This window comes from Fundulus heteroclitus, chromosome 9, assembly GCF_011125445.2.
Source record: "Fundulus heteroclitus isolate FHET01 chromosome 9, MU-UCD_Fhet_4.1, whole genome shotgun sequence".
Lineage (NCBI taxonomy): Eukaryota > Metazoa > Chordata > Actinopteri > Cyprinodontiformes > Fundulidae > Fundulus > Fundulus heteroclitus.
This window is the reverse complement of record NC_046369.1, coordinates 32,688,008-32,711,650: the sequence shown is the minus strand read 5'-3', so window position 1 is coordinate 32,711,650 and position 23,643 is coordinate 32,688,008. Positions and strand designations below refer to the sequence as shown.

The 23,643-nt window shown below is 42.4% G+C and overlaps 1 protein-coding gene across 2 annotated transcripts; it reads left to right on the top strand.

The window, feature by feature from the left end:
* The first annotated feature begins 108 nt into the window (after positions 1–108).
* On the top strand, positions 109–21,342 carry LOC105925415 (Scm polycomb group protein like 2). Of its 2 annotated transcripts, none has more exons than XM_012861260.3 (15): positions 109–203; positions 2,759–2,861; positions 3,349–3,423; positions 3,935–4,005; positions 8,606–8,840; positions 8,929–9,017; positions 9,099–9,342; positions 12,606–12,871; positions 13,000–13,093; positions 13,202–13,405; positions 13,490–13,651; positions 15,436–15,564; positions 17,787–18,011; positions 18,122–18,273; positions 18,356–21,342. In XM_012861260.3, the coding sequence occupies exons 2-15, from the start codon at positions 2,840–2,842 to the stop codon at positions 18,479–18,481; spliced, it is 2,094 nt and encodes a 697-aa protein (XP_012716714.3). In that variant the 5' UTR covers positions 109–203; positions 2,759–2,839; the 3' UTR covers positions 18,482–21,342. The 2 variants fall into 2 exon arrangements, with proteins under 2 accessions (XP_012716714.3, XP_012716715.3); XM_012861261.3 differs by having other exon boundaries at positions 18,119–18,273.
* Positions 21,343–23,643: the final 2,301 nt, after the last annotated feature.

Below are 23,643 nucleotides of genomic sequence, written 5' to 3'. Positions count from 1 at the left end.
CCGGAACAACGCACGCGCTTATTGGCGCACAGGAACCCTTTATTGAGTACGACTCCGTCCAGTCCTTCGTCTTGTTACTCCTCCTCCTTAATACACGATCTTCGGCATAAATTACATGCGTGTAAGCATACACAACATTTGCGAAAAAATGGCAGCTGACGAATAGAAAAAAGTGGATCTTCAGTCGAAAAAAGACCGCACTTGTAAGTTCGTTCGTTCAAGTGAATGGCATATATTTTAGGGAATTTGAAACCTGGAGCTAGTCGAGTCCAGTTAGGTGTAATTGTGCTTCATGGTGCGGAAGAAACTGCTGTAAGAAGGTTAAGGCTAAGGTTAGCCTGCCCAGTTATTAGCCAGCAGCCGTGGCTAGCCAGCCGAGCGCTTCCAGTTGTCAACACGGGGCCCAGACTATTAGCGGAAAGTGGTTTATGTTACCGTCTTCTACCCGGTTTTAAGAGCTAAAATGTGGAATGTGGAAATCAATGTTGCCGCAATAATTAATTTAAAGTGAGCTTGCCTCGGCGTTTGCCCGCGTTAGCTGGAAGAAAGTAAACATTAGAAAGCTGCTATTGGGTGACTCACTGCGAAGACAAGTTTGAGAGTTAATTATAAATCGCTAAGCCCCCAAAAAATAGGTTTTCAACAGGGAGAAATGTTTCGGTTATGTCGTAACTTTAGCTTCTAATATTAGTAATAACTACGTACCTAGATACCATCAACAGGGATAATAAAAAGCATAATTCTGCATACGATCAAGGTGAAATATTTATTTTAATTCATAAGGTTGCATTTAGAAGCAGGACTATTGCTGGTTTCTTGTTCCCTGCGGACACTTTGGTTGCATTTCACCGAAACGGTGAAAAGTTGAGGGAATGTCCTGAGAGTTGAGCCGAGTGATGTGGGCTGTCCCAGCACACCCCCACATGCCTGGCTATGGAGCTCATGAAACCCCCCCCACAGTCCGCTTCAGGCTTCCTGTCTCATCAGTGGCAGCCGATTACTGGAAAAACCACACCGCTGGAGCCGCAACAAGGCCCACCTTCTTTTTACCTCTTATAATGGCGGTTTTCTGTGGGACAGTTTGATTTCATTTGACCGACAGTGGAAAGAAAGAGTCTCCACACCCCTGTTTAAATGCCACGCCTCTGTGGTGCAAAAAAAAAAAAAAAAAAAAAATCAAATGAAACCGAGATTAAAGATTTCAGAGCTATTGTGTCTATAAATTGAAATCTCTTCTTGTGGGAGTTCAAAACTAAAATAAAAGGGATGTACATTGTTAAAATACTGCTTTTGAACTTTTTGATCTTAATAGAGCATCCAGGCGTTTTGGGTCGGCACGGCTTAGCTTGTCAATATTTGCCCACTCACAGACATTTCATGTGATCACATTAAGTTCCTTTTTCCGGCTTTCCAGCAGAACCTGACTGGTATTTGGAACCATTCAAACCCAAAGCAACATGCTGCCACCACCATGCTTCAGTGTGGGGAAGCTGTTTGGGGCTATGACATTCAACATTGGTTTCATCAGGCTAAAAACACATTTCCCCACAGGCCTTTAGCAGACTTAGATTTAGCTCCAGCATCCTTGTTTTTTTTTTTCCTTTAAAAAAAAAAAAGCCTTAGTCCAGAGAAATGAAGAGCAGATTATTGTCGCTCCCAGAACAGCCACTACTTGCCATACATACATTCCTGCAGCTCAAATGCGATCTTGCCGGTATTCCTCACACTTTTCTTCTTGTCTTTTGATGAATTTTGGAAAGAAATGTCACTTTCTTGCTAATGTTACTTTTGCGGCATATTTTTCCCCCCCACTTGACGAGAACTGTGCTCGCTGTGGTGTATGGCAAACCAAAAATCCTCGGAAAGTTTTTTGTTGTTACCGTTTGACAATGCGATCCATGCTCTGCGCTGTAAGATGTGATGTGGGAGATGTCAGAAAAGGCCTGCTAGAGCAGGGGACGCGTCGCTGGGGTAGATCAGATCCACGTTAGATGGTACCACTGGCGTGTACTCACTCCCGCATATGAGCTGAAATGTAGGGGTTATTCTTACTACGTCCCTGGGTAAAGTAGGATGTCCAAACCTATGTAACAGCGTTATTTTTTCATAGTTTATTATTTTTTGCCCTATGAACATGCAGTTACGATGTTATTACCTAATTATATTAATAAAAAAAATTGCTCTGAAAGGGTTCCTGGCTGGTAAAAAGGTAGCAGGTGATGTATGGGGTTCTTTTTAAAACTATCTGGCGGGAAATTGCATCCAGCCTTTCCTGACGTTACAATGACCCCATTACTCTCCGCAAGCTTCAGCATCTTGGCCACTAAAATGTAAATCAGCTGTAGACGTCAAGGGCAGCAAAAACTCCTTTCAACTGATCAAGTATCGTTTTGGCCTTTGGCCTGCAAAGCTTGAATGCATGGCACTTAAAATATAGTAGTCTTGTGAATGCCTGCGCAAATTCTCAATTATCCGGGGCATCGCAACAGCTTAAATCACAGGCAACCAGAGCGGTTGGCTCCGATTTAAGCTGTTTGCTTGCCGTCTGAATCTTGTGTCTTAGCAAAACTTTACAATTAGCACACCTTGAAACTGGGATGACGAACGTGATTGGATATTTGTGCAGATTCTCAATCATCCGAGTCATGGCGACCACAACAGGCTCGCACCTTGGTAGTGCGGTTGCCTTCGATTTCAGCCCGTTCTAGTGATTGGATTTGTTGTGCATCTCTTGATTTTAACCTGCTGTGTGTTTTAGCTTTTCGCCGTCAGACGAACTGGGTGAGCGTCCCGCACCCCGTTTCTCTTCCATCAGCATCCTCATTGCTCATCCGTCAACATGGGGAAGACTCCTGTAAAAGGCAAGAAGTAGTCCTGTTTTTTTTTTTTTCTTTGTTTGATGCAAACCGTGTTACCGGACCAGATTTCAGCTTTGAAGGTCTCTTTTGGTCGTGTTGGGTGCTGATGGTTGCTGCAAAACGTGCAGTTTCGTGTCAAAATGACTGTTTTGGTTCAGAGCTAAATGTTGTTTTCTGTGAACCAATAAACCATTACTAGCCAAAGTGCTTGAATACGGTTTTTCTTACAATGTTGCACTCATCTTAGTTTTTTTAAACATATTTTATTAACAAAATAATTTAATGAAAAAATTCTTCATGCTAAGGCTCATATTTTGCTGATCAAGTAAACGTACAAACAGTTTTTACATTCCAATTTTTTTTATTCCTTAAATAATAATGTTTAATTATTTCCATCCAAGGAAATTTATGTTTTATGCATTATATTTTCACTTTTTACACTCAGATAAACCCAAAATGTCTTTTCCCCCCCCCACTTTTTTATGTTTAGATCAGAAAGATGGCAAAAAGGAGAAGCTGGGGAAGCCACTTTCCCTGCCAGGTACAACCCCTGCAGCAACTAAAGGTGAATGTTTCTGTTTTTATATTTTGATCTGGAGATTTTATCTCTCTCTGTCTTATTTCCACACTGTTTTTATTCATGTTAAGGAGTTTATTTTGTCATTAGTCTGTAAAAGAGTTCTTTTAGATGTGATTTGGTAAGAAATTGCAGTTTCAATAGAAATTTGATCTGATCTGTTTACTTGCATCTGTTTGATGTGCAGCTTACTGTGAGGCGGTTTTCTATGATCATGCTCTAAAAATTTGTTGAAGATACAAACCATGAGCAAAAACAGAATAACTCGGTCATTAAATTAGCAAATACAGCGTACAGCATGAGATTGCACAGATTTGTTTTTTTTTCTTTCATGGGATAAGAACATGGAAAGCAACTAAGCTTATACTTTTAAAATTCACTGTCAAAGCAGAGAGTGATATCGAACCATTCTGCTTAAGGCCATAAACTGGAATATTTCTTTAGCTATAAATGTTGTTTCAGCTGTTCTTACTGTCAGTACTTTGGCTTTTTCATCTAGATGCTTTCAGCTGGGAGGAATACCTGAAAGAGACATCCTCCACACCAGCACCAGGAAGCTGTTTTCGCCAGGTAAGCTTTATTGAAGCTGAAATTAGAGATGGTCAGGAAAATACTCATGACTGCAGTACAATATATTAGTATTTATTTTTCAAAGGATTTTGTCATACACTTTGATCCCATTTTGGCAGCGGACTCTCAGTAAATATAGCGTATTATGACTATTAATCTGACCAAAACATGAAGGGGTGAAATGAGCAGCGCCCCCATGTGATCCAGAGTGAGACGAGATGTTTTATGTGTTGGAAAGATTTCCATTTGTTTCTTTATGTTTTCACATCTCTACAAATATTGAGCCTTACGTCTGCAATTGACTTTAAAGGTTATAAAGAGCATGAAATGTAATATGAATTTTAGTTCCTAAAAGTCCTGGATATGTCCAGGTTTTCCATCACAGGTCTTACAGGGATCTACGATTAGTTGTAACAATGGATTTGTTTGAGAAATGTCTATTTTAGATGCAAAAACAACATTGTAAAAATATACTGTAAGCTGATAAGTTTTTCCAAATTTTAATAAAATATTGTTACATGGCCGTCACCATGTTGTTTACGCTGCAATGCATTCTGGGTAAATGACGTATACTAGGTCCTGGTGCTAGCTCTGTCCTGCCAAAACAGCAATGAGCAAAGCTTAACCTTTTCAGTTTGAACCGGAGCGTATTGAAATTGATAACAAAGTAATAATAATAATAATAATAAATAACATGTACTGATCGTAGGACTGTATGATCCAGCAAGTAGTGCTCTGTGTCCGGTGTCGCTCCAATAACACCTGGGTAAGATCTGATTGGTCCGGTCTTCGGTCTGTTAACATCTGTTTATGGACCGGTCCATGATTTTACGTTCGCCTCCAGTAGCTTCGTTAGTTAAAAGGCTTCCGGTGTCGCCTGTCTCTGATGTTTCTCTGTGTCTTTCGCTCACAAAGCAGCGGCTTTAGCAGCTTTATGGATTAGAATAGCCAGCATGGCAGCTGGTTTTAGCTTGGGAGGGTAACGGCTTCCTGTCCTCAGTTTTGTTGTAAAAATGACTCAAAGTCTTCAGGAGAGAAGCACTGAGAGCACAAATGTGTCCTTCTGAAGTTTCTTCTTCCAACGGCGCTGTTTTTTTTTTCGTGAGGGAAGCGATGAAGACTCTCTTCACTTTTTTACAGTTTTTTTGTTTTGAAATGACAGCCAACAGCGACACCGTGTGGCATTGTCTGAATTCACACCAAACACAATATGATAAAAAAAACAACCTGGGTAATGTTAACCTTCCTGTGTTAATAACTCTACCCAGCATGCATTGCTCAGGTGAAAACATGGCAACCTCCATGGGTGAAAAATATAACAAAGAATATACAAATTTTAAAGTAATTATGAGTTTTTACATATCACAACCAGCAATTTCTTTGTAAAGTAAATAGGAAAATTATAACACATTTTCGGCGAACATGTTCAACTAGTCATGGATCCCTTTAAAGCTAGAGTCGGCAATTTTTCCGGAAGTTTGTCCAAGTCCATTTTTGAATAGCTGCACATGTGCAAAACCGTCTTACCTGCTCTTCTGCTCTTCAGGAGGATCGCATGAAATAATCTCCCAAATCCACTCTGGCCTTATTTCTTTCTACTGAGGCCTTTTTCTTCTTCTGATAAACATGAAGGTGGTTCGCTTCCTGCAACTCTCAGCCATGTTCAAACGGTCAGAGCAGCAGAGCTACAATGAAGGGCTAACACCAAAGCTAACCGCTAAGCTAGAAGTGCTCATGTGCAGCCAGCAAGCGGAGACGAACAGGGAACGAGCACGGACACTGGTGTTATGTGAGCGCATCAGAATGATCAATAGATAAGATGATACCCTGGAACCTGAGGGACAGGGGGTGGTGAGGGCAGGACCAAACCTTTGACCAACCCTTCAGTGCTAATGGCAGGGATTTATCAGAGATTTTACAGGCCTGCAGGTCCCACTGAGATCAACATTTTTAACCTCCCCTTTCCTGAATACAAATTGTATTGATTACTGTCATGATGGGAGGATCATTTCACCAACTATAGCTTTAATTTATTCTTTGCTCTTTCCATTGACCCCTTTATTCTTTCATCAAATTTTCCAAAAAAAATTAAAATTGAGAAATACGCTGGGAACAATCGTGCATTTTGTGTGTTGCACTTCTGCTTAATGAACCTGGCTTCTACGACTCTGTGACAACACTATAAAGCTCATGACACCAGGCTACGGAAAGCACTGTGGGAAGGAATTTATAGCCCAACAATCATCCTGCTGCAAGAACCAGCCAATAAAAATCTGCTCCTCCTGGGGGGGTTTCTCACCTGTAAACGGCACCAGAGATGTCAGGGACATTTTATAATAACCGTGCGTCAGTAGTTGTATCAGCCAGAGGGACGTTTTGCTTGCACAGCAGTGGATTTAAAGTGATGTTCTATGTTCTAGCCAAAGTTTAGTGTAAGGAAATGGGCTCATATGGCTCTGATAAATTGTATTTACAAGCAGACGGTCATTTGGAATTATTATAGTTTGATTAGGGGTTTTAAACAGCTGGCTCAAATAGATCTTAACAACACACAGAATTAAATTACACATGAGGTTTTAACATTTCAGTGACAAATTTATCTCCTTAATTCATGAAAAAAAAATCACGCATACACCAGGGCTTTAATACATTGGGTTTGAAATTGTTTATTTGCAGGTATGACTTGCTAGTAGGAAGGGACTAAATGGTGTTGCTTAGTTATGACATTGGTATGAATTGGCAGAGGTGAATTGACCCACAGCACCTCACAAAACTGGCTTATTGTTGTTGTTTTTTAAAAAGAAAACTATTTAAGGACATTAAAATCAAACCTATTTTTACTCTGTCCACTACCAGCTCCACCAGGAGAGTGTAAGCAGAGGTCCCACAGGGCCCAGAAATGTCTGAAATAGTGAGAAATGTTATTAGATCATTTTCCAGGTCTTGATAAGTATGGAGAGAGGGACACTGAGGATGGGTAAATGTTTATTATCAAGATCATTTCTCATTACCAATTTTCTAGCGGGGGAATAATCTGATAAAGTTTGTAATTAATAATCTCTATGTAAACAACCACATTCATTATCTTTGAATTGCCATTATTAGACTTTGATTTTAACATCCATCCATTTAGGTTTTTAACTGGCTGAATGATCGCACACATTAAAAAATAAAAACCAGCTATTTCCACAACATTACTCATACTTGTAAAAATTTATGTAAAACGGTCCCGTGGTCCATAAACTTAAAAGGCTAAACTACACAAGGTTCTATTTTGGGACTACTTTTTTTTATTTTTTTACAAACTAAATAAAGGTGCATAAGCCCACAAAGTGCGCTTTAAATAATTTGCATTTATTTTAGGATCTTTCAAGTTGGTCTCAGTTGGTCCAGATGCCACTAAAGCAGTGAGACGTTCCCGTTCCTCTCAGTGCCAGTCTTCTGTTCTCTCAGGAACCTACAGATAAATGTAAATGTAAATTCACTCCACTGGTTGGTTATCTTTTAAAAGGATAATAAATGGTTCATGCATTGTTGTTAAAAGGCACTTCTATCGACGATTGTTGAACAAAGAAAGCCTTGCTGACTTTTCTTACTTGTTTTAGATGCTTTTTTTAATCAGTATTCCCAGAAATCAATGTAAATACTCAGATTTCAGAACAATTTGTGGCTCACCTCTAAAATCAAACTTTGGTGTGGTTTTGTGACTTTTGCTGTGGGTTCGACAACAAACTACTAAGAGTCTGAGCGGCGCTGTCAATAATACTTAGGACTTTGGGTTTAGTTAAAAAAAATCGATTTTACAATTCTGAAAAAATTATTATGTTAATTCCTTAAGATCCATTTATATAACCATTGATCGGTTTAAAAAAAGTTTCCATGGTGAACTTAAAAGTGTGAACCGGCATTTCCGATGAATTTTTAATGTCATATTTTTCAATAATGCACCAGTTTAGTGTCCAGATTTAGCGTCCGTTTGGGATTTAAGTATTTTTGAAATTAATAGAAAAAGCAGCTGTAGATTTCTCTGGCGTCCTCTGTTCTCTACCCTGGAACTGTTTTAGTATTCTGCCTCACAGCATGTTCGTGTCAGCAATTCTCTCAACATTCAGGGAGAAAGTTTGGTCCTTACAGCCGCCATTAACTACCATTACTTTATTAATTTGCTGTTGAATGTTAAAATAATACTAGTATCAATATGTTGCATAACTACACAGTCTTGTTTTTCAGGTAACGGCTAAAAGAACGTTTTTAATACCAGCAAACTTGTTTGAGATCGGATTCGATTTTAAATCTTGTGAATCTGAATCGAATCTATTCTTGAAATTTGAATCAAAGCCCAGATCTAGTTGAATTGTTTACCTGCTCATTTTCCTGTGACCAGGGATTTTTTTTAACATTTTATTCCATATTGAAGGCTTCTTGAATGAGGAACTTAAGTCTCCTGAGGTAAATATAGATGTGGGTCCTTAAAAGTGGAGCCATCATCCATAGTCATGACTGCCATCATAGTGTTAACCTGCACAAGCTTTGCTCCTTCTGTCTGAGGGACAAGCAGCCTCAACCTAAAACACCTGCGCATGTTTCCATGTATCTGCAGGCTAGAGTCCCCCCCTCCAACGACTTCAAGGTGGGCATGAAGCTTGAGGCTCACGACCCTCGCAACTCCACCTCAGTTTGTATCGCCACGGTGATGGGTTTAACTGGGGTTCGCCTCCGCCTCCGTCTGGACGGGAGCGACAACAGCAACGACTTCTGGAGGCTGGTGGACTCCTCCGACATCCAGCCGATAGGCACCTGTGAGAAGAACGGAGACATGCTGCAGCCCCCGCTGGGTAAGACTGGCAGAGCGACGCCCCCCCCCGCCGCATTCCTGCCGCCTCTCACCCGGAAGTTCATCCAAGTTGCTCTTCTCTCCTGCAGGGTTTCGTATGAATGCCTCCTCTTGGCCCATGTTCCTGTTGAGAACCTTGAATGGAGCAGAGATGGCGCCAGTAACAGCCTTCAAAAAGGTTTGTAGTGTCTTCGAAACACGCTAGAAATCTGTGAAATCAGAGCGGGATGCCCACATGTCGGTGTCGTTTGATCTTTAGGAGCCTCCAAGACCCTCTCAAAATAATTTCAAGCCAGGCATGAAGCTAGAGGCGGTGGACAAGAAGAACCCGTACCTCATCTGCCCCGCCACCATTGGAGAAGTGAGGGGCGACGAGGTGTTCATCATGTTCGACGGCTGGAGGGGCGCCTTTGATTACTGGTGCAAGTACGACTCCAGGGACATCTTCCCTGTGGGCTGGTGCTCTCTGACCAAGCACAGCCTCCAGCCTCCAGGCAACAGTGGTGAGTGTTCGACTCTAGGGGGCAGCAGATATCTGCACCACAGCTACTCAAAGTTCCCCAACGCTCCTGGAAAGGATTTGGGATTTTCTCTGACCATTTTTTTAAGTCTGGAGAAGTATGGGGGGAAAAAGAAGTTTGTTTGGCTCTTTTTTTCTGCCATTTTATACATTTTAATAATTAAATGCAGTCGTTTTTATATTGATTTACATTTAAATGACACCCTATAGCTTTGTTTTGACACATTAAACCTTGATTAACAGCTTTCCCATGATATGTTAATTTTCTACTTTTTTACTGGGTGCTCATTCAAACCTAAAAAAAGGCAGTTTCACAACCTTTAGGAACTTTCTTGAACCTCAGCTTCAAGTTGAACTGGACTTATTCTTAGACTGGGTCAGACTGCTACCAAAACCTGATATATGATGTTGTCTGTATGTAGCTTTTTTATGCAGAGGTGTTGTTTTTTGCAGTCTCACACTGTGTCCTGTTGAGAGACAGTGTGAGATACGCATATTTTTTCCTTCTTTTTCCTAATGTATTCTTTTTCTTATCTGCGAAAGGCAGCGCCTTTGGGGCTGCAGCCTCAGGCACCTGTCTACCCATGTTTTGTCTTTTCTTGGATGGGCTCTACTTAAATGTAATTTCCTCCATAGGGAACAAATAAAGCATTCCAGTGAACTGAATTCAATATAAAAATCAAACAAAATAAAAAACACTAAAGTTCACAAAATATCACAAAAATCCTATTACTTACTAAGCTAATACAAGAATAAGCTAATACAGAATTTAAAAACAAATCTGGCCCAAATTATTCCAGATGCCAGCAAAATGGCAGTACGACACACGCTCCGTCAATTACGATCCAATATCAGCACTACAGAACCTACAGATAGTTTGTATTGAGAATATGATATTATTTATTCAGTAACGATTAGAATCTGTTGCAGGTCCAGGCTGGGCGCACAGAAGACAAACAAACTCGCATAATTCTGCTTTGTTCACTATTTTCTGTTGTTCAGCAAAGGCGGAAATTCTTCTATGTTTTTTTTTTTTTCAGGAAAATTTGATAACTGCGCATGTCAGAGTTGTTCTATTCTGAATAAAGCCAGGTGCATGTACACACACATTATGATCGGATTACATACATGACTGTGTGTCCATATTATTTTTTGTTTTTTAATCTGAATACATTTTAGTCCGATCGTGAAACGTTGTGCATGTAAACATAGCTACTGTCTTCTCAGTACTCAGCTATTCTCTTCTAGTGAATGGTGGAAAAAAAGGCAGAGCTTACTTTTTTTTTTTTTTACTTTTTTTGTCCATCTATCCTGTCTGGAGTGTCCAAACAAACAGTATGGTGGGTCTGCTTCCTTTTGTCGGAGCAGATTGGCTCAACAGAGTCCAACCAACAGATTGGACCAGTCGTTATGTTGTGTATTTTCGTCCATTATCTGTGAGTGCTGGATGGGTTTCCTTTTGTATAAATAACTAGTAACCGGCTCCGTTTTTAAATACCAACACTTGCTAAGTTGTAGAGGTCCAGATTCCAGCGTGGATCTCTTGACAGGCGGAGGAAACGTTCACCAAGGCGCGTCATTGAGCCCTGAGCCCAGAGAGCCGACGTGCAGAGACGAGGCACAGTGGTGCTGTCAGTGTGTCAGTGTGTGTGTCTGGGTGGGATGGAGCAGGAGGAGAACGTACGCTGTTCACATCTCACCTGTTTACATTACAGCAGGCCTGTCCTGTGTCTGTTCCACCTCAGACTGAGAGAACAGCACTCTCCCCTTCAGACACTCCCACACACACAACCCTCGTACAAAAACCAGATTTTAGACAAACACGCACTCTGATGGTTCATTGTTGAGTACACGTTATACCGAAAGCACCGCGTAGATTATTTTACCACAAAAATGTACAAATCCCTTATAGATAACCTGATTATGTCAAACACTTATGGCTCTGTAGACTGCAAATGGTCTAGATGTTTGGAGACGGGCATGTAGGGTAAGGCAGGAATTATTCAGGTTCCAGAGAACTTTACTAAACCTTTTTTATGTTGATATTTTATCTGAATTATTTACTCAATGCTCAGTAATTGGTGGAAAGGTCTCTATTGGCATTAATGCAATCAAACCCTTCAATCTGCAACCTCTTGCATGTTTCCACAGATGTCTGGAAGATTTATCTTGGGTGTTGAGCTGCCAGTCTATGGCTGCGTTCACACTGCAGGTCTTGATGCTCAATTCAGATGTTCTGCTGAAAAGTTTTTCCCCGGCTGCTGCTGCTGCAGAGACGTCTGTGGGCGTGTAGTTGGAGCCAGGATGAAATGCAACATGACGCTTTGAAAACTATTGGATGGAGATCCGCTGTAGTACCACATATGAAGGTGGCATGAATGGATGTTTTAGGGAGGGTAAAACTATTGGAATTGGGCCGTTCATCCTGCCATGAAAAAGATGGATATGGGTCACATTTGCCTGCTGTGTGAACGTAGCATTTGAGTTCGGAGGGCCTCCTTACTGCAAAAACGGAACTAAAAATAAGTTAAATTTTCTTAAAATGAGTGTATCTGTCCTTGATTTGAGCAGGTAAATAAGATGATCTGCCAATAGAATAAGATTTTTGCACTTAAAATATGAACAATTCATCTCTATGATCTTATTTCAAGTGCAGGATGTCTAATTATCTTAATTTAGGGGTCAAAATACTCATTTCTCATACAAAACGTCATTATCACGTTGTTTTAGTAAAAAAAAAGATTGTTTCAAAATGTATTCTGCCAGAATAAACAGCTTTGGGCTCAGCTGTAAAAAAAAGTCTCAAATCCAGTGTTAATAAGGGCTAATAGAACAATATGAACCGTTGGTCGTCTGCTGTTGTTAACAACTCGTTCCTCATCATGCTCAAGTAAAGCTTTGGGTTTAAACAATAATACACGTCCAAGCTGTTTCCAAAATTTGTTCCGATTCATAGAAAAAAGTCTGAACATTGAGGAAGTTGTAGGTTTGAGTACAGAAGCTGATCTGTGAGGTTCCTTCAACGATGAACTGTCCACATGTAAAAACTCAGAGATTTATATAACCCACCAAAGCAAAATAAAGTCTCAGCAAATTGTAATTGGACAAAAGTACATCTGATTTCCTCTCTTCCATACATACCCAGTATATCAGTCTTCACTTTTGTTTAAATGTTTAATAACTGGATTGTTTCTTCTGACCAAAAGAGGGACCTAAAATGAATGTAGCCTCGGTTCTCTGTTTCAGTGACTCTTCCAAAGAACCTGCAGATTTTCCCGTCGTCGCCCTCTAAGCCCAGCCGGCGCTCCATGCAGTCACCCTACAGACTCCCTAACCCTCTGCCCGCCCTGCCTGTGAGGAAGGGCGTGAGGGGCCGCCGGCCCAAGAGCGAGACCCTCGCTCTGCTCAAAGCCGTGGCGGCGGCGGCGGGTTCCCACAACGGAGCCGTCCCCGATGACACTCAGCTGGTGCCCCGGGTTCACAAGAAAAGAGGACCCAAACCCGGAAGTAAGGTGAGGCTCGGCTGAGCGATCCCCGGCTCGCAACGCCTCATCTGATTGGATGTTGCCTCTACAGCCCCCCCCCATTTATCAGCCCGCTGATGTTTTACTATTTTCCTTTTTCTTTTTTTTTGTTGTAGAGAAAGTCCAAGATTCTGCAAAGCCCCACACAGCTGCCAAGCTTCCAGGTTCCACAAGAAAATCCTCCCAGCCTCAACTCGGTGGTCTCAACAGGTACAGATTGCTGTGCTTTCGCCTCCCAGTCAGCTGCTTCCATCTGCAGACTCCACTCTGCCGGCCGATGTCTTCAATGTGCCTCTCTGTGCTTGCGTTGTGCCTCAGTGTGCGTGTACGTGAATAAGCATGGGAACTGTGGCCCCCACTTGGACAGGAAGCAGATGCAGCACTTTCCAGACCACTTTGGCCCCGGGCCAGTGAACGCCGTGCTCCAACAAGTGGTCCAGTCATGTATAGACTGCGCTTACCAGCCAAAAGTCCTCCTCGGTGCCCTGCAGACCGACTCAGGGGGAGGCGAAGCCGTCAAAGGTAAAACCCCAGATATATGGCAACGCAGTAAAGAGGTTAGCAGATTTTATGGCCTTAACATAAAACTGTCATTTGTCTTGGAAGTGAGAACAGACGGCGGCGTCCTTGTGATCAAACTACCGTCTGCCTCCAGTGCTTCCTTCGTCTTACGCTTCCTGGAGAGCATGTGCCGTCACCTTCAGTGCGACAACCTGTTCAGCAGCCAGCCGTTCAGCCACTACACCGCCTACGGCAGGAACAAGTCTGGTAAACCATGCGTCCGCTTGCTGGTGGAACCAGGGCCGAGCTGCCGAGTCCTCTAGTAATCCACCGCTCTGCCGATTAGTCCGCCCATTCATTCAGTTACCGCTTTAAAAAATGCTGCATTCTGCAGATTTTTCATTTGACTACTTAAGCGTATGTTATGACTAATAGAAATACATGAAAGAGAAAATGCAAGTAAATAAATAATTCGGTTCCTCTTTTTAAATCAATAATTTACTGTTTAAAGTAAATTTAAACATGGCATGTCTTTAGTATATAATTGAAGATTTGGATCTGCAGCTAAAAACCAAAGTTCTGATATAGAAGTGTCAAAAAAGTGTTTCTTGCGTGTTGCAGTCTGGATTTTCAGAGATTTTAACCTTTTGGAGCGCACTAAAGTGCCAGGCTACACATTTGCTTTTATTTCAGCGCAAAGACAGACAAGCTTTAAAAAAGGATTATACATTGCCCATCAAAAAGGTAAACAGCTCATTTAATTTCAGGCATATTAAACAACTCTCCATTACTAAGGGGGTGGACCAGTTTCTGTTCAGTTTGCATGTCATCTAAGCCATTACAAGGCATTTGGTGGGCAATACTATAAAGCCTGCAACTCCACACTAATCCAGACATTTTGAATCGAGAAAGCTTTCTGGACGGGAAGCGAAACGTCTTCAAACTTTGGAAAAGAGTTGTTATCGTGTGCGATAGACCGTCAAAACAATTCCCCGTGGTAATAATTTGTCATCTCGCGATAAAAACGATACATTTCCACCGCTGTCAGCCTGCTGTGAGCGACACACCTTCAGTCCAGCACACGTGTGAACAAACACTGCTCCCAACTCAGCGACTTTTGCACGGGATTAGTTTTACCTAGGGACCACATGTGATTTTTAATAATTACATAGATTCTCTGTGTTTTTAATCCTGTGCGAATGCGCCACGTGAGTAATTTGTAAAAATTCCCCTACAGATTACCTGCTATGTTTTGCTGATCTCAGAGGTCCAGTGGTAATACTAATCCAATGAGAATAGGCATCTCTGTGATTTGGACAGAAATGGGCGGGATCCGATACGTGAATAGGCAGTTTTTATTTTTGTTTCCTGGGTGCATTTTTATTTGTGTTTAGTAAAGAATGGAGGCTGCATTGGCGTGTTTAGAAAAGCCTGGGTCCCTGGCCATTAACGGGGACTCATAGGGGACTGACATTAACGGGCTCTCGCTGTGTGAGAATCTCAGGCTTCGGTTATCCCGTGCGAATGCGCCACATAAAAAGCTGAAGTAGAGGGTAACTTATTTATTACACAAGGTCCTTAGCTAATACTAACCCTGTGCCAATAAGGCTGTCGCTAGATTTAGCCAGTTTTCAGACCCTTCTATATACTTTTCTCTGTGATGTTGGAGACTTCGGTGACAACACGTAAAAGCATCGATTCCCCCCTTCAGCCTGAATCTCATGCTCAAATATGCAAATCAGGCGATGACGTCATCTAGCAATATTCATTTTTTTATCGTCCATGATAAAACCTAGAAATGATTGTGATAAATTTTTTTGTCCATATCGCCCATCCCTACGCTGAGTATTGATTTCTGTTCAGATTAAAGCGATCCCACACATTGGACACTTTCAGTGGGTTTTCTATAGTTTTCCATAGCTGATGACCACATCATTAGAGGAAGTGAGAGCCGTGCCCACAGTCATGGTGTCATCACATCAACTGAGTTGTGCGTGTTTGTCTTGTATTGTGTTCTTAAATCCGGTTTTCCGTTGTCTTTTGGCCTGCAGTGAAAGAAGAGGCGCTGGATGTTTCCGCTCTGGCCCGGGGCAGTAAACGCAGCCTCTCAGGGATCTCTCCTCCGTACGCCGCCCCTCTTTCTCCTAAACACTTACGGGCCGAGGCTCACCCATCTGAAGGTACTGCTCTTATTTCAAACGTGTTTACTCTCTATGTTGGAGCTGTCGTCCCTTCTGACAAAGACAAGAGGTACTCCATGGCACAATGCTAACTGCTCCCATTTTTGCAAATCTGTGTAAATATGAGGAGAGGCTAAACCTGCTCATCAGGCAGATGCAAGCAATTTGCCCCACTTTTTTTTGTTTCTCGTCACAGTCCAAACCGTTGAAACTCAATAAAATATTCTCGTTTTTTAAGATGGTAATAAACAGAGAACTGCCTGTCCTGACATGCTGAGGCACCAGAAAGACTAACTGCATCCTGCGTCATGCACCACTGCAGATTGTTAAAGATGATGAAATAATACCTTTCTTTAATGGAATAAAGAATAAGTAAATAAAAAACGTTGATTCAAGTTTAAAAATGTATCATATCAAGTCAGATTATGAGATGCAGTTATTCTTGCACTGATCAGATATTTTAGAACTTACATTTTTATAAAACTTAACTTGTCGCTATTGGGTTAGCATTGTAAAGTGGCTTTAGCATTAGCATCCTTTGTGCTGCTAGCATTTCTGAAGCAGCATCTACTGGGTGCATCCCTCCAGAATGTGGATCCTTTCTCTAATTCAGGGATTTCACTAAAGCTTGTCAACATCTGATCATGTTCTGTGACAGACAAAGATTTACAGCTCAACTTTTTCTGGAATGTGTTTAGCCTTCCTGTTACCTGCTGGAAATCTCACTCTCTGCCAGCATGAATCAAAGACAGACACACCTCAACATATACTAGAAAATACAGCTTCCTATAAAGGGCTTCATGTATATTTGGGATTTTTATGACTTCCTTTCTAAACACTTTACTCTTAAAATTTTTTTCCCCCTAGTCAATAGCGTCTACACAGAAGAGTGTTGTTATCATTGTGACTTGGTAGTCTTTTAATTGAATGCATACGTAGTTCCACATTTAATTTCAGGAGCAGATCTGCCTTCGCATCTAGTTTCAGGATTAGAAGTGCATGTCTCCTCTGTTCCCTGCACTTTCTTCAGCCGTTACAACCGTTACCGTCATTGACATGCGGTAACTCGTTTTCCAAGTCGTCTTTAAACGCTGTGTCAGAATCACGTTCATCTAAGCAGCCAGAGCCAGCAGAAGGCACAAGTCGAGTAATTGGGTGCCGATGTTAGCTAAACGGTGACTGATTAACACACGCCCATATATCATGTTAAGCTAGTTCACAAGAATACTAACGTTGCAGCCCTTGCTGGTCAGTTCATGCAGAGAATAAACTCAATCGTGTCATTTCTGTGCAGACCTTGTGCTCACTGTGGCTTTGCACTTATCTTTACTGCCACAATAGAAAGAGCAGAAGCAGAGAGGAGACATTTCATTTGGCACTTAATCATCAGGCTGCTTATCCTGCAGATGTTCGAGGCTCATTGCGTCGACTCTGGAGTTTGGCTGGTGAAACTTTAGGTTTTGTTTAAAGAGCTACAGCCGGTCCCCTGGCGCTGCACCGTGGCTGCTAGTGATCATGTGGTTCTTTGGTCGCTAAGGAGAGGTGAGAGAGGAGGATAAATCCATCGGTAGACCTCTGAAAAGTGTGTCCCCCCTCGCCTCTGCGATGACTGTTACGCCCTAGAAGAAATCAACACGTGGATGTGCCACACTTTTCTTCAGTTGAAAAAAAACAAAACAGAAGTAATAATTTTTGGACCAATAGAGGAGAGATCAAAAGTTAGCACACAGCTTCAGTCGCTTCAGCTAAAAACCACTAATCAGGCCTGAAATCTGGGAGTAGGGATGGACTTAGACCTGAACCTCCAAAAGCATCTAAAGACAATTACAAGGTCGGCTTTCTAAAAGTGCTGAAAGCCTGAGTTCCTTTAAATCGAGATTAAAAACACGTTTGTTTAAAATTGCCTTTGAATGTTCAAGTTAAACTGTTTTTAAATGTCTTTTTTTGTTTCTACATTCTATCCCTACTTGCTTTTATTCCTATATTTTAATCATGTAAAGCACTTTGCATTGTCTCTGTACTGAATTGTGCTATATAAATAAATTTGCCTTGCCTTGCCTTGCCTTGCCCTCGGCCGTGCAGTCTTGGCTCTGCACCCGTTTAGCGCCTGCTAATGGCTTTAGGATTGAACCCTGCTGTCTTGTAAGCGATGGTAAATGGATTGAAATGAAAACGCCTCGAACAGAGCGAGCACTTAAAACCTGCCTGCGTTTTGTTTTCAGCCGAGACCCTGCCACACGAGGAGAACGGCCTGATCAAAGAGACGCGATACATGGACTCGGCGTCTAACTCCATGACTCCTCGGCCCCAAACGGCGCGCAGTTCCTCTGAGTACCACCCCCAGGCCAGCAGCCTCTACCACCACGGCGGCGGCAGCGCGGCGGTGCGCCGACACTCGTCTAACCCGGCAGAGCTCAGCTCCACGCCGTCGCTCAGACGGGTCGAAGGTACGCAGCAAGTCTGTCTGAGACGACGGTCGCTGCTTCACACTTTACGCCTGAGCGGCATTGTTCTGCAGGAACCCTTGGTTTATTTGGTGCGTGTGCTTTGGCAGCAGCCAGCTCCACCACCGGTCCGGAACCCAATCGAGAGAGTCTGCAGCTGCCCGGTAGAAACCCCGCCTCCTGGTCCATCGAAGAGGTGATGCAGTTCGTCAGGGATGCAGACCCCACAGCGTTAGCTCCTCACGCAGAACTATTCAGAAAACATGTAAGTTAAAGAGAAACAGTCACTCTCTGGTTTGGGGGAAAGCGTCTTCCCTCCTGTAATGCCTTCCTCTCTGTTTCCGCAGGAGATCGATGGAAAGGCTTTGATGCTTCTAAGGAGCGACATGATAATGAAGTACATGGGCCTGAAACTGGGGCCGGCTCTGAAGCTCTGCCACCACATAGAGAGGCTGAAACAAGGCAAACTGTAGGAGGAGTGTGGCCAGCAGCGAGCCTCTGACCCGTGAGCAATAAGCCCAGAAAGAGCCAGACTCCTGGGCCACACAGGGGCTACATGTTACACTAGACTCCTCCTGGAGGGGACCAATCCCATGTTACTACTTCCTCCAGACTTCCAGAGCAGGGGGGGGGGGGGGGTGTGCCGTGCATAGCTGACTCATTAGCTCATACCCTCATCAGCGAACAGAAAGCTGTTCCACTCTAACAACCAACACTGACTTCTAAGGAATCCCAAAGCTGAGCGACCCCTGTAGTGTTTACATTGCATCACACACGTGCACACAAGGACAAGTTTTCTTTTTTATACGAAGCTGAGATGTTTTGATCCTGATGTCTGGATCCCCAAAGATGGAGAATGTTTTTTTTATTACTGTTGAATTTCTACCTACTAAGAACGGATTGGTATACTGAGAGAAAAAAAAGGCGTTTACGTCAAACGTTCTTCGTACTCCAGAAGAGAACCAGATGTTCTTATCTGGGCCGTTGTATAGTTATTTTAGTTTCCTACTTATCTGCCTAAAAGTGAATCTGCCTGAAGGATCCGGACAGGCGTTTTCTCAGACTCTGTCGGTGTCATTGCCAGGATCCATGTTGTTGTCTATTTTTTTAACCGAGCTTGACTGTTTTTCACGAGTATCCTGCAGAATCATGAAGTGTGTGAATTATCGTGTCTTAGCCGGTTCAGAGTTGCCTCCCGCTGGTATAGATGCTCCGATCAGGATTCAGGGGCCGATGTCCGATTTCTAGTTTTTGTAAAACTTTGATACCTTTTCCAGCGTCTCTTTCTGAGGTCCTCCTGCACCTGTGGCCTCCACGATTCAGTCTTGGATAAACGGAAGACAATGGATGGATGTCGGTGAAGATTCTCAGTTGTCCAGGTCATAATCAATCCAAAAAAGGTTAAAGAATTAAACAACTGGACTATTCTGAAGCTGAAGATGTTTCGCTTCCCAACCAAGAAGGTTTGTCAATTCAAAATGTCTGGAGTAGTGTGGATCTCTGCTCTACTCCAGATATTTTGAATTCAGAATAGAAGCCCAGTTGTTTTATTTATTTTTTTTAACCATTTTTGGACAATGGATGGATGGGGGTGGAAAAAAGGATTTTACTATTTCAAAACGAAGACAAAATGATCATAGAGCTGACGTTTTAAACTTCTTTTAGCATCTTGTATTAGTGCTTAGCTTGGTTAGCATGACTGGGTAAAGTGGCCTCTTTGTATTCTCTAGAGAGGGAAGATCCTTATCTTAATTCTGAGATGACCAAAAAGGTATTTCCAAATCCAGTTTATTCCACTAGACTAGACAGTTCAGGCTGGTTGAAGGCTGGAAAGGATAAGGTTGTCTTCACTATGGAAGCAGCACGTAAGATTGTACTTGAACTTTGCTCTCCCGTTAAGCAACACACACACGTAGTAATGTATTGAGGAGGTGCACAGCACCGCCTCCTCCTATGTGAAAGCATCCTTAAATTCCATCCATCCATTTTCTATACCTGCTGATCCCTGCATGGTGGCGGGGGCTGGTGCCTGTCTTCGGTGGTCGCTGGCTGAGAGGCGGGGTCCACCCTGGATAGGTCACCGATCCGTCGCCGGGCAACACAGAGACACACAGGATGAACAACTTGCACACACACACACACAGTCACACCTTAGAGCAATTAAGAGTAGCCAATTAACGGTTATCTTTTTGGTCTGTGGGAGATACCCACGCATGCACAGGGTGAACCCAGATGGAACCCGGGCTTTAAACCAAGGACAAGCACCAGTGCTACCAACGGTGCAGGCCATCCTTAATTATTTCCTGAGAGTCCTGCTCTCTCTCGCTGCGCCGCAGCATCTCTGTGCTTCCTCTGACTTAGTTTGAAACGGCTCACCGTCTGACTTTGCGTTGCGTCGCACCGTGCAGTGCACGGCGGAGTGTTGTTTTCAGGACAATGTAATGGTGTGTTCACTGTCTGTGGGAAAAAAAACACACTTGACCGTTGAGTCTCCAGCTAGTTTCTCACCGATCAGGGCCGAGCAAATTGAAAACCGTCGGATTCCGGTCGCCGTCATTTCCCGGAGCATCACTGTCGTCTGGTTTTCATCAAACTGAGTCACAAGATTTGGTTGATCAATTTCAATGAGCAGAATGCGTTACGAATGCAGATGAGACATTTCTAAGGGCTTCTTATGTTAAGTTGAGCTCTTTCTTTTTTTTTTTTTATCAGTTCTGTATCATGTAAAGCTTGTTGGTCTGCTGGAAACCTGAGTGTTCTACTGTCGACCATAACAATCACTGTTAGCTATGTAAACAGATCTGTACAGTTTTATGGGTTTAACCATGAATATCAGCAACAGAATGTACATTTTGTAGAAAGTTTAATATTTTAAGGAAATCATATGCATAAGATAGAAATGTGAAGCTAAAAAAGGTGAAGGGGTGAGTATTTAAGTGGTTTCCAGTCTTTTTTTTTTTCCTTTATGACTTAACACAGTGCTTTTAGTTCACTTTCTTCCACTTCTAGATCCTGCCTTGCTTTACCTATGGCATTTCTCAGGTTCATGTGGTCTTACCTAGTAGAAGCTTTTGTAGCAAAATGTTTATAATATACCTATAAAAAGGTTTTGTCCCGTTACCCATGCAGCCCTCCCCCACCTTAAGACTTGTGCCATATTATGTTCAACAAAGGATGGGAGTGCTGTCGATTTCCATCTCGCATCTTACTTGCAAGTACTTGAAAGCTGTTTTGCAAAACATCACCTGTCTATTATGTCACTGCAGATAAAGGACATTTCTGATGTTGTGTGTTTTATTTTTTCCTTTTCCATAAAGATACGACAAACAAGAAAGTCCGTGTGCATTTACTGTCTCCTTAGGATTGTTTTGTTTGGTTTTTTACTAATGAGGGGAATTAAGCAAAGACTTGCATTTACTGTTTGTGTCACAAGTTTACTTTTACACTCATCTCAATGCGGATGTGTTATTGATCTGGGCTTGTTATGATTTACCGCATTTTTCGGACTATAAGGCACACTAAAAATCCTTACATTTTCTCAAAAATTGATGGTATGCCTTATATATGATTACCGTTGTGCTTACTGACCGATTTTATGTGGTACAATGCGCTTAAAAATCTGTTAAAATGTGTAAGTACGACTTTGGTTAGCAATGAAGCCGCTCCGCTCAAAGGGCATTCGGATGTCCACTCCGCGCCCGGAGTACATGCTATCAACAACAAACCTAGTAAGTTAAATCAAAATAAAAGTTACGTTTATTTTGGCACCTAAATTCATGGTGCGCCCTATAGTCTGGAAAATACGGTAATGTTAGCCATCAGTTTTAATGTGTTTGGGATCATCTTCCTGTTGGAATACTGAATTATGTCCAGGTTTTAACTTTTGCAGCTGTTAATTGAAGAGATTGAATCTGGGTTGAGGTGAATTTGAAGAATTATTTCAGTGCATCAATATGAGTGGCTGCAAAACAGGCCACAGCGTTGGCTTGTCTGTGTGTACAGCAGCGGGTTTCTGTTAAGCCTGGAGCTGCTGTTGTGGAGCAGCTTTGGTTTGTGGGACAGCACTCTTGTCAGTCCATGGTGACTTTAAACTACACTGTGGACATCGGGCACCGATGCTCTGGATCTGCCGGCTGTGCCTTTGGCTCAGATGAGAGAACCTTTGAAAAAAATTTTGTTTTCCAATAGGACAATGATCCCAGCTACGCATCAAAAGTGGTTTTGGAATGAGTAAAACAGGCCTAAATTAAGCTTATGTAGCAACCTTGACCTCACCCCTATTGAGAAATTATGAACTATGCTTTAAAAGGTTTGTGGTGGGAAACCAACCAATTTATCCGAGCTCTACCAGTTCTGAGAGGAAGAGAGGTCAAACGTTCACCCATCTACAAAAAGCATGTGAGGTAGAACCTCTAATGTGACTTTTACCCGAACACTGGTGGAGCTGTATGTATATATTTGAGCTTGTGTCGATTAGAGAAAATCCTACTTATATTGAAATGAGTGCACCAAATTCCAGTTTTCAGTATGGGACCACCCTGAAACAGTGGTCCCATCGTCTGGAGTTCAAATGCACCAGTGAAAGCCCCTAATGAATAAAGCATTCCTGATGACGAGGCGTGTTTGCAAACCTCTGACCGGTGCTGTAGAAAATACTAGCATGAGAACCGGAGATGGGGCCAGAAGTCTGCACTGTAAATGATACATGGACCAAAAAAGTTCCCCGTTTATCAAAGTACGTCGTCCACCATTAAGCTAAATGTAAATACTTGTTCAAAGATGAAGTCATGTGTAGCATTAGCAGAAGTAAGCTGGTTTTATTAGGTCCACCATTTCATCCTAAAAACGTCATTAAAGTAGACGAGGGGACAAACATGAAGGGAACAAATCAGTGACGCTACGGAATGAGAATTGATCACTTATTTTGACACAAGGACTGAAAGTTTCCTGGCTGTTGTTGCATCACGGTCAGCTCCACCAGGCTGAGGAACACACATGCCGCCTAATTTTGGAGTCTGGAACGTTGCAAGAAGCTCTGCCTGGAGGATGTTTTGAATCATGGCTGAGGCTGCATCAGAATGCTTCCCTGTCGGACTCATGGCAGCTCCCCCCGGACAAGGGTCTTCCAAATGTCCCGCTAAAAATCATAAGGAGAATTTATTGAGGAAATTGACTTTGCAGAGTTCCTCCACTGCCCTTCCTCGTGCTTCCCGCAGCATGTGACCGCGGCCTTAATGGTTGGTTTTGGACACAGGTGGCTTCTGCTGCCACAGTTGATCAAGCTCTACACCGGTGGCAACATGATTCTGTAGCACAAAAATGTAATTCTTTTTTTAAATCAAAAACAAACTCTTTTTAGTAATGTCTTCACCCGCACTAACAACGCAACATTTCATTAAATTGCAACAATAGTCTGACTTTTACAGAAAGAGCTGCATTAGATCCAAAACATAAGCTGGTCTTAAATGTCTGCCTTATCAAAAGAAATGGTGCCGGGTCCAGTTTGTTACATTTCTTTGTCAAAGCAACGTTTCTGACTTTTCACGCCTTCTTCGGAAATGCTTAATATGAAGTGTATTGAGTGGGTGCACCTCAGTCTGCTTTTGGCTTTAAAGTTAAAATGAAAGCAAAAGGC